This window comes from Accipiter gentilis, chromosome 2 (genome assembly GCF_929443795.1).
Source record: "Accipiter gentilis chromosome 2, bAccGen1.1, whole genome shotgun sequence".
In the NCBI taxonomy this organism is placed as follows: domain Eukaryota; kingdom Metazoa; phylum Chordata; class Aves; order Accipitriformes; family Accipitridae; genus Astur; species Astur gentilis.
Genome location: NC_064881.1, coordinates 2,657,316 through 2,668,451, shown reverse-complemented (window position 1 = coordinate 2,668,451; position 11,136 = coordinate 2,657,316). Strand labels below are relative to the sequence as shown.

Genomic DNA, 11,136 nt, shown 5'->3' with positions numbered 1-11,136 from the left:
GGGGGCCGGTCCCCGCAGAGGAAGGAGCCGACAGCTCCGAGGCGCCTTCAGGGAGCCGGGGCTGACGTTCGGCGGGCGACCTCCTTCCCCGGCACGCCGCCGTCCGCCGCCGGCGCTGCCCGACCCCTGACCGGAACGGCCGCTTTCCCCGGCGCGACGCCGGTCCCATCGCCTCCGCGCGCCCCTCCGCCTGCGCGCAGGGCCCGCCGGAACCGCCGCGAGGGGCACCCAGAGGCAACGGGTACGAGGGGGGCGCTTCGCTCCCCTCCCGGAAGGGCCCAGCGCCGCCGCCGCCGGGCTGTCAAACCCGCCCCGCCCGCCCAGCGGAGCCGCGGACCGTTTCGGACGCGCCCCCTCCCCCCCCCCCCCCCCCGCGTCCTGCCGCGGCCGCTTGGCGCGCACCGCCCACTCGCTCCCGCCGCCGCGGCCGCCCCTCCCGCCCTTTCCTCCCCGGGTCTCGCGGGCACGGCGCGCGCGCGCCCCCTCCGACCGGTGAGCGGCGGCGCGGCGGGCGAGAGGGGAGGGAAGGCGGGTGGGAGAAGAGCGGCGGCCGCGCGCCCCCGCCTCGTGCGCATACCTTCTGCCTTCTTCCCCTCCCTGCCCGTACCGGAGCCTTTCCCTCCGCGCATGCGCCCTGCGCCTTCTTCCCAGCCGCTCCCCCCCCCCCTCCCCCCCCCCCCGCCCGACTGTTCAAACAGGAAGGCGGACATGTTGGTGTCTTTCGCAGGTTTCCTCACAGCCGCCGCGGCCGGACCTTACGCTCTCCCCTCCCCTTAAGCCACCTCCTTTCCTCCTCCCTCTCACGCTGGAATCTCGGGTCGGTCCTGAAGTGGTCCGGGCTGCCGTCCCGTACGTGAGGCGGAGGAGTGGGGGGGCGGGGGAGCGGAGCCGGTGTTGGCAGCGGCGGGAGGCAGCAAGGACACGCCGGCGGCCGCGCAGCGAGGAGGAGAAGGAGAGAGGAAGAAAGATGCTGTTGCTGTCGCTCCGCCGTTGAAGTGACTCGTCCCCTGTCCGCGGGGGGCACTCGCAGCGGGGGCCCGGGCGGCCTGTGCGCGCAGCTGGCAGCCCTGCGCTGCCCGCCCGCTCGCCTGGAGCAGGCAGGGCACAGCCGAGGAGAGGGGCAACCTCTCCCCCCGGCCCGCCCCGGGCTCCCTCGCTCTGTGCCCATGGAAGGACCAACCTCACAGCACTGAGACACGCCGCCGAGAGGACTTTCAACGTTGTGGGGTTTTTTTCCTCTCGTTTTTGCCTCGTTGGTGTGCCTGCAGACTTTTGCCTTTTTTTTCTCTCTTTTTTTTTTTTTTTTTTTTTTCCGCTTTTCTGTTGTTGTTGCCTTTTCTTCTGTTTTTTTCCGGTGCGCTTCGGAACCTGGCACCGACCCGCCGCTGCTCCTGCAGGGCGAGGAGGAGGAACCGCTACGCTGGCTCCCAGGGCGGCTTCCCCGGCTGGGAAAATGAGGTTGCTGAGACGCTGGGGCCCGAGTAGAGGAGGGAGGGAGAGGAAACCTGCTGCTACAGAGTTGTGAGCAGCCCAGGAAAGTGCGTGCGTGCGTGGAGAAGGGGGGAGAAGCAGCCTCGTCCCCCCGTCCCCCCCCACCCCGCCGCGGACTCGCCTTCGGTTTTCTCTCCCCTTGGCGGGGCAGCGTGGGGGACTTGCCTCAGAGACTTCTGTGATTGAAGGGATTTTGCAGGAAGCGCTCCTCAGCCTGGTGTAGGCTGTGTGCTTTCTCTTTTGTGCTCGCTTGTTCCTGTTTTTTTTTACTTTTTCATTATTTTTATCCTTACTTTGCTCTGGAATAAGGGAAACTTTTTATCTGTGGAAACATGTCGACGGGAGAAAGCTTTGAGTCTCGGTTTGAAAAAATCGATGTGACTTTAAAGGACCCCAAATCCGAAGTGAACGTGGACTGTTTGCTGGTGAGTAGGGAGCGCCGATGGGCCCCCGGTCCCGTTTCCCCGAATTTCTTACCCTGTGGGACCGAATCTCGCACTCCGGGCTGACTCACCACCCTGCTTCACTCCGCACTAGTGTTTTGTTTATTCAGCGTGAAGGCTGAGGGTGCGTGAATGTCTCTCTACAGGGAGAGCGGCTTTCATGCCAAGGAGGTGCCCGTCCGGTCCTGCCTCAGACTTGTCATCTACTCGCTTCGTGCACCTTTTCTTCACCGACTCTCATAAGGGGCGGTGGACACTTTGTACAAAGGTGTAATTCGTGACTGCCAGTCCTGTGTGTGAGCAGAAGACTGTAAACAGCTTTGATATATCAATTCCTTCTTCAACAGCAACTTTTTTCTTTTTTTTTTTTTTTTTTTTGAAGCGTGAGGTCCTCTTACTTTGTGGTTAAGCGCTGCAGTGCTGACTTCAGCCTGTTTAGCATAGACGTTTGCAAATGCTAACTAATGACGTGTAAAACGCAGCTCTAAGATTAATATGCCCATACAGGTGGGGAGGTAGTCATGGCAGGGGTTTAAATGCATTTTAAACTAATTGGTTTGTTAGGCCTGGGATAGAGGGCTGCTTGCTTATTGTTTCCCTACTTGATCATACCTGATGGTTCAATGGATCTCTCCAGTGCTGTCAGCGTTAGAATTGCATTGTAAGAAAGCAAACCATAACACTTCCTGACATAAACCCAACGTAATTTGGTAGTTGCTTGACCAAACTGGGTGATATTTTAGTTCCGATTATAAAAAGTACTTCAACAAAGCATATGGCAAATCCAACCGATGTGTTTGGGATATAGCTGGGTACTTAGATATGCCTGGAGATGCCTGTAAATAGTAGCAAATTGTAATTTGTGCATTTATGCTGAAGGAGAGAATTTATTTTCTTTGTAGCAAGTGATATAAGTTCTTCAGTGTATTTTTTTCCTGTCTTTCCGTTGTCAGAGAGGAGAACGAGTAAACTGAATTTGTTCCTAGTATGAACTCTGACATTTGGGGTTTGGGGGGGAGGGGGGGAAGGGAGGCATGGGGGAGGAGATAGCTCTTAATAGTCATTCTTCATCTTTTGCTGCATGGCTCTTAGCAGAAATCTCACTGGCGGTGGTGAGAGAGGTGAAAAGAATCTAAGGAAAGATCATGTAGAAGTTCATGATATTGTGTACTCTGTTCAGCTTACTGCTGATTTGTGAGCTTCTGAAGTGTTGACAGGTCAAACCTACATCCCTGGATAAAAGCAGAGCCTTGTGGATGTTGCCACAAGAGAAAATAGCACTGCATCTTTTAGTTAACTTGCTTCTTTTGATCTAGTTTATATATCTGTCATCTTAGAATCACAACTAATGAGAAGAGCTCTGATGCTTAGGATATACTGTGTCAATTTTGATAACTCAAGGCTACTGTTAAATCTGACACTTTTACACCCAGCTTCTATTGATAGATGTCAAGAGTATAGATTTAGTTAAGAGTCCAGAGTTTTATGTTAACAATGACTCAATTTGCTAGCATGTGCTTTAATGCTGGCCATACTATGGGAACCTTTCTACAGTGATAGTAAGGAGGTTGCAGGTATCAAATATGCAGTTGATAGTCTCTTTGACTATATTCCTTCACTTTTTAATCTATTTAAGGATTTGCCCCTTTTCAGTTCAGTTATCTTAATTGCGATTTGGAGCTAAGCTGTAGTCAGTTTGGGAATGAACTCGTTGGGGTGCTTCCCTTCATGCTTGTGTAAAGTTTTAGAACATGTGTTTGCATCTTGGATCTTAAGGTCTTATGTCCTTTAAAGTGACATTTTTTTAGAAATCTGAGATTTTTGGTCATACCTTTGTGTATTCTTTTAAAGGCAGCTTCTTATGGTGTAGTTATCAGAATTATGTTTTTTTTGTTTTTTTTTTTGTTAGACCTAGTTACAAATACTGTTCTTTTAAACGAATACCAATTAAAACAAAGTGCTGCTTCTGAAGAAATCAGCTGGTAGGTTAACTTCATATGTGTTTGGTCACTATATCAATCTCTCTGCTGGCTGGATTTTTACTTTGTTTTGTATCTCTCAACCTGAGTTGGTTCTTGGGCTCTTTTCTATAGAATTTAAGTATCCTAACACTTTTTAAAGCATTTAAATATTTTACACCAGTTCTTAGTGTGATGGTTCACACTACAAGCATCATTCTTGGCCCAAGGTGCTATTGATGTATCAAATACATTGTAATCTATGTGGATATGTTTTTAAGAAAGAAAGGCTTAGGTGTAGGTGTAATTGATCCGCACTTAAAATACCTTCTAAGATGAACACCCCATTCCCCTCCCTGCAGCTCTTGGTTAAAGAGAGAGACTTCTCAGCCTCTAGGCCTGGTACACTTGAAAATAAAATCATGTTTTTATGATCAGACTACATCAAAAAAATCCTTTTAAATCTAAACCCCTTTTTTTCTTTGATTAAAATTGTGAATTTGTTATTTATTATTGCTTTTACTTTTCCTGAGTGAAGGTGTTGGCAAACTGTGTGTATCTGAGTCATAATATATGAATAACTGATACACAGACACTTTAAATTCAGCATCTGATCTTCTATACATGCAGGCTTAAGATGCTGGAGTTCGCCTTTAGTTTCAAGAAACACTTTTTGCCTGGGTGAAGAAAAGTCTCAGCAATGCCCTTACCTTCTCTTATTATGTTTTTAACCTCTTTAGCTTTAATTAATTTTGAGTTTGTTCTTACTCTTCTTCCCCATCAGTTTGTATCCCCTGTAGACTAAAAGGCAGGCATGGAATAACCTTTAAATCAGTTTTGTAACCATTTTGGGTTTTGTAAATGTCGTAAGCTAGGTTATGTATGCTAGAAAGAGTCTAAATTTATGTGAAGTAGTATGAGAACACTAAGAAAAGAAGATGGGGGGGGTGCTGATAAAAAGGAAGGTGTGTTACCATTTCAGGAAGGTGTGGGAGAAGAGTGCTGACAATAGAGCAGGCAGAAAACACACACTGAAGACTACATAACTGCAGCATATGCTGCAGGAAGGAAATTCATAAAGCTGAGGTGCAGGAGAGAGATGTGTTTATTTGTCCAGTTTTCTCTTATGCAATAAGAGAAATGTAATAAAACCAGTAAGAAACCTAAGTTGCAACCATCTGTAACTAAATTTGTTTCTTTGGGCCTTCCATGTAGTTGATTTAGTAATAGACTGGGAAATCATAGATGGGCTGTCTTTTCTGATGAGCCATGAGAAGGCCAAAGCCTAAGTTCTGTGTAAAGCATGTGTCATGGCATGATGTAGTGCTTTTTCTCAAAATATAAGGTACTAGGAGTCCTACAGTCCTGAAAAGATCTAATAACAGTGTGAAGGTTGCATTAGATAGGTAGTCACACTATAGGGCATGCAAAGATCAGATACTGGTGTGAATACCATAGGTGTGCTAAGTAGAGCCAAAGGCAATGTAAGTAACTAGCTATTAACTTGAACTTAGTGTCTCATTAATGATATAAACAGTGGGAAGTAGTATTCAATGAGCATACTTCTACAACAATTTTGGAGTAAAACCAGATTTCTTATTCCTCTGTGTTTCTTACTAAATTCTTGGGGTTTATGGGCTTCCAGTTTTTGGAGAGTGGGGAGGGTGGGGTGTAACAGGTGAACGGATGACGGGCATCTTGACCTGAAGCTGCCTATGCTTTTGATTAAAAAGTAACTAGTAATTTTTCATGAAGATGTTTTTTGGTGCTCTCTGCTCTGATACTAACTCACAAAGAGTCTTTTCATGTTTTATGTAGACACTTGACTAACTCAATTATTCAAGTACTTAGCCAATTACTTGAGTAGTTGATTTTTAAAACTTCAGACTTTTGATGGTCTTAATCTTCAAAGATGTCAAATGTTTCACTTGTTCAGCAGTTTGGCTTCAAATTAACTGACAACAGTAAACAGTGCACATGACAAACTTGTTTTATCTAGTCTCAAGATGTTTCCATTTTTGTTGTACCAAAAATACACAGGTACAGAGCATGATTCACCTGTTTTTCCTAGGTCTGTTTCATATTCAGCTAGATGAATTCCTGTTCATCTGTCTTGCGTAGGAGAAGGTGAGATGGTCTCATCATTTTTGGGATTTGGAGTTCTGAATCTGTATTGTCAGTAGACCTTTTTTCCCTTCTGTTAAACTTGTTTGAAAGCACTTCTGAAGACCTTATAGTTAGGGATTTGGTAAATAAATAATGTAACTGAAAGTACTCTTACTTCAGAAGTTCTTATCTATCAAAATAACTGTTGAAAATCACCTTCACTGAAACCACATTAACTATGCTTTTAGAATCTGAGTGATAAAATGCTGGAGAAACTTGGTATCTGGGAAGCTTACTCGTTCGCTAATGAAGATCATACATAGAAAAAGCCGAGTTTGAACATTTGCAGATTGTCAGCTTCTTCATAATGCTGTAAGTTGTCTAAGTAAGGGGAAGTGTCATGATTGACTAAATCTCCTTGGACACCTTTCTACTATTCTTTAGATCCAAGCGCAAGGTCCTGCGCTTGGGTTGGGGCAGTCACTAGTATCAGTACAGACTGGGTGTTGAATGGATTGAGAGCAGCCCTGAAGAGAAGGACTTGGGGATATTTGGAAAGAATATCTGAATGTCTCTCTTTTCTGACAGAGAGAGACTTTTTATCAGGGCCTGTAGTGACAGGACAAGGGGCAATGCTTTTAAACGGAAGGAGAATAGATTCAGATTGGACATAAGGAGGAAGATTTTTATGAGGGTGGTCAGGCACTGGAACAGCTTGCCCAGAGAGGTTGTAGATACCCCATCCCTGGAAGTGTTCAAGGCCAGGTTGGATGGGACTTTGAGAAACCTGGTCTAGTGGAAGCTGTCCTTGTCCATGGCAGGGGGCTTGGAAATAGATGATCTTTAAAGGTCCCTTCCAACCAAAACCATTCTGTGATTCTGTAGTTGGATTTAAAATAAGACTTCTGGTTGACCTAGAAATATAATTCTGTGTCTTCAAGTTACCATATCCAAGCTTTATATGCGAAAATATAATTGCAGGTTAATGTCACCTGCTTATCACTAAGAATTATAAAATATATAGGTTGATGTGAAATTAAAATATGTAACTTGGTATGTTAATCAAAGGTAAAATGCAGCTGTAAATTGGCTTTGGAAATGCAGTAACCTGGTGAATTCTCATTTCAGGTTGGATCTTTTAGAAGACTTCTTAAATATGTAAGCCTCTAGAAAATTAACAGTAGAGATGGTGGGACTGTCAAAATGTTAACATTTGATTCACAACGTATGGTAGGTCTTATACAGGAATAACAGTTAACTTAGCCAATTCTTCTGCTTATAAAACTAGAGGCTGTAGGTATGTAATTATTTATTTTTCCTATAAAAAAATGTAATCAAGAATGATAATAGAAAGTTGATGTTAGGACACGTTTCACCAAGAGGAATTAAAAACAACCAAAACTCTGTAGTAGGTTATAAATGCTCTTATCAAGTAAAAATATTTGTAAACAGTGTCATTTTCCCTGGCAACTGTGGAGTGTTTTAGTTTTTTGTTGGTGGTGGGCAGGAAGAGGGAAACACCTGGAATTTGTTTGTTGGTCAAATTGAAAATCAACCTGTTGGTTTGTAAATCTTTGAGGACACTGATTGCTTCAGGAGCCACTCATTGAGATCTTAATAAATATTTAGAAGCACTATGAGTGGATGATATGGGTAGCCTCACAGTTGGCGTTAGCAGAATTTGCTAGGACATACTTTATTATTACATAAAAATAAAAAGCTTTTTTTAGGTCCCTTACCAAGGAATACTGAGATGTTTGTCTCAATACAGGATGTTTATCTTTAATTTGAGAGGTCCCAAACCATGTAATTAAGAACTTCTATTTTTTTTGTGAATGTTACTTGATGCTATTTATTGAAACTCCTTTGTCATCAAGAAATTGCAGTTCCAAATGGAGACAGTGAAAAACTCAACTTCCTTCTTTGAGAACACAATTAGAGAATGGTTGAAAACTATTATGTCTTTGCCTTCATTTGTCCAGTCATTGAAGCAGTAATAAAGCCAGAAGAATGATGAGACAATATTGGTAAAACTGGAAGGACTATGCAGACAACACCGGTTTAAACACTCATTTAAAACAAATGCAAATAATACCATCTTTTAGCTTTCTTGGTAGTCTGCTGAAATAAACACCCCGATTAACAGTGGTTGAACAAGAGCTGAAACTTGATCTTTGTGAAGAAGTGGTTTGGAGCTGCTCTTGTCCATAGTATTTTGCTCTGCTGAGACAATTGGATCTCCTGTAGTGTAATCTCTAGTCAGGTTTCTTCTTGGCCTTTTCAGTATTGATGGATATCCAAACAACATCAGCAGAGTATAACATGCTGTGGTGCATCTTTAGTTACAGCAGTCCAGAGACTGTCTAGACAAGCAGCAGTTACTTGGTCTGGTTAGCTGCCCATGTTGCTAGGGGAGAACCGGCACAGGTTCAGTACCAGCTTCTAACTGAAGCACAGGTCAAAGTCTATTCTGATACTCAAAATCTTGTAAAGGATTGGTTTTAGCTAACTGAAAGAATGCCACTCCCTGTCAATATTTATACAATACAAACTGTCATGGGGACAGTACTTGAGATCTCTTTATCAATAAGTCCTAATTTAAATCTAACCGCTGATTTCTTTATTTTAGCTTTCCCTCTTAAATTTCTTATATGCATTCATTTTTCTGTTTCTTTTATAGAGTTGAGAAATATGTGAAAGTTTTCCTTTTTTCAGTTGCATGGTCTGAGATAATGCAAAGATGTGATGCTTGGAAACCTCTGTAGAAAACACTGCACAAACTAAGGCTTTATTTTGGACAGTAGGTTGCAAGTACCTAAATGTGTTTCTAGCTTGTGTGTGTCTGGGCTACAGAACTTGTAATTGATCTGGAAACAGAACTAAAATATGTACTTTTTTTTTTCTACAGATCTTCATGAGTCATAGTACTCACTTTAAAAAATACAACTAAGAAAGCCTTGAATTCAAATAGTTATGCAAATACTGAGTAATTTTGTCTTTTTTTTTTTTTCCCCTCTTAAAAGCTGCATAGCATTCAGGTAGTGCTGCATTGTATTCAGATATATTAAATTCTAAGGTATGAATATATTGAGAGGAAAACTGATACTTCCTGATAAAGTCTATTGATGTTAGATATCCACATATGAAATGCATTAATACAAGACGGCTCTTTTCCCATGTAGTGACTGACTCCTACAATAATATTGTTTCTATGGAGGTGAAAAAGGAGAGACTGCCTGTGGTAGAAGCTGAAGTGCAAGGTGTTAGTACAACAAGCACCATCTTCCTTGAGTATGGATGACAGAGTCCAGCATGTCAATTCCAACATTGAGATCTAGGGGTACCTTTGACAAGTGTGAAGTGACTCTATGTTAAGGTACTTAGGAGGGGAGGAAGCCTCTCCAGCCAGGAGATGATAGAGTAGGAGTGGATGGGGAAGATCCTTCAGGGAGGAGTAGACTGAAGGTAGGACAATGAGTTTGTGCTGGTTATACTTGCCCCATGCCTTTTCACAGATGCCAAGTTGTGCAGAACAATAGCAGGCATAACACGAAGCTGAAGTTGAAAATAGAGGTAATACTGCCTCACAGTTTGTCTTGATATTATGCTCTGCTGTCAGTGTTAGAGGTGGAATCATAGAATTTCCTCACGAGCCCTCCTTTGTTAAGAAATCTCATTATACTGATTTATTATTTTACTGATCTCTTCTTAGAAAGTAGCTTTGATTGTAGGCACACAAAGAATCCTGTTAGTAATAAGCTGCCAGAATTTACTACCCCTTTGCAAAGAGGAAAGGTTCCTCTGCCACTTCAGTCTACCTAGCAGTTTGTTTATTGCTCTAATACCTCTTCTGTGATCTGCTGTCCTCCTCCTTAAACTCCAGTTACTAAGTTAATTGGCAGTTAAACAAACAATTGCCAGCATAACAATGGTATGGTTTGTGGTGGTCTTGGGACGTTCAAATCTGCTGTTATGTGCTATATATCCTCTTTTGTAGGGATACAAGGCCAAAAATGGTGGCAGCCAAATGGTAGACTTATTTGGACTTAGAAGTTTTCGCTCTGCTAGTATTGGCAACAATTGTCATGGCCTTTGAAACAACGGCTGTTGCTGCCAACACTAGCAGAGCAAAGATGGTGATGGAAATAACAAAATGCCCATTAAGGGCTATGGAGTGAAAGCTGAACTATTGATGTGATTGTGTGTTTTGTTGGGTTGGTTTTTTGGTTGTGGGTTGTGGTTTTCTTTTTTTTTTTAAGAGTACACTGAATTTGGAATTGGAGATGTCATTAAGAAGTTAAGCTCTCTCTGTAGAGAATAGATGAGTATGCTTTCTGGAAGAGCTTTTGTCTTCTGTGTTTTACTAAAATGCTCGTGGCTGTTCTCAGCTTTTCTCATACCCCACAAACCGTTTTGTGCATGCTGTTTTGGGATGTGGCATGACCTTAAAGTGTCTGGAGATGCTTTTGGCTTGTAAAATAAGATGGTTGGAGAAATCTTTGGAACAAGTCACATTGTGGTTATTAAAGAAGCTGTGAAGACTCTTGTTAGGAAGACCATATTCAGGAGAATTCTGGGTTATTTATCTAAAGTATAGAGTTGTAACACAAAGAAGGTCTTGTATCCAGTAACTTACAGACTCAGAGCTGTTCATTGATTCCATTTGGCAGATTGGATTGGTATAAGGAAACGACTAAGAGTCTTTCTCCCTTTTAATTCTTGATGAGTGTAAGGTCAGAGGAGCCTTTGAAGTCTTCTCCTATTGCTTCTTTTCTGTCCTAAAATGCCTTCAGGCTTTCATAACAAAGCTTTTATCCTTGATGTGATGTATACATAACACTATTTTCATCAGCAGTTTGGACTAGAGTTGTAATCAAAGATGCCATTTAGAGGAAAAATTGGAGTGTTATGATGCTGGTGCTTCTGGAGCTGCTTCGGTTCTGGGATGGCAACTGTAAGTGACTCCTGTGTAACTTTCTGCCTTTTGTACAGTGCAATTGATTTTTGGCTAGCATCAGGAAGGAGTTGGGGTGGCTGCATTGTTCTTGACCTTACCTTTTCTTTTGGTCTTGATAGCCTCCTCTTTGAGGTCCTGGCAAAGAAGGGATACAGATCAACTTCACCTTCATATAAAGAAT

The 11,136-nt window shown here is 43.2% G+C and overlaps 1 protein-coding gene across 2 annotated transcripts in view; it reads left to right on the top strand.

Annotated features, from left to right (window-relative positions):
• The first annotated feature begins 708 nt into the window (after positions 1–708).
• The window catches only part of ROCK1 (Rho associated coiled-coil containing protein kinase 1), a 94,296-nt gene continuing 83,868 nt past the window's right edge, over positions 709–11,136 (top strand). The window contains exon 1 of one of the 2 annotated variants that reach the window (XM_049829118.1): positions 709–1,916. In XM_049829118.1, coding sequence (XP_049685075.1) covers positions 1,824–1,916 — 93 coding nt within the window. In that variant the 5' untranslated portion in view covers positions 709–1,823. The remainder of the gene's footprint in view (positions 1,917–11,136) is intronic. The other variant, XM_049829128.1, reaches the window with a different exon arrangement.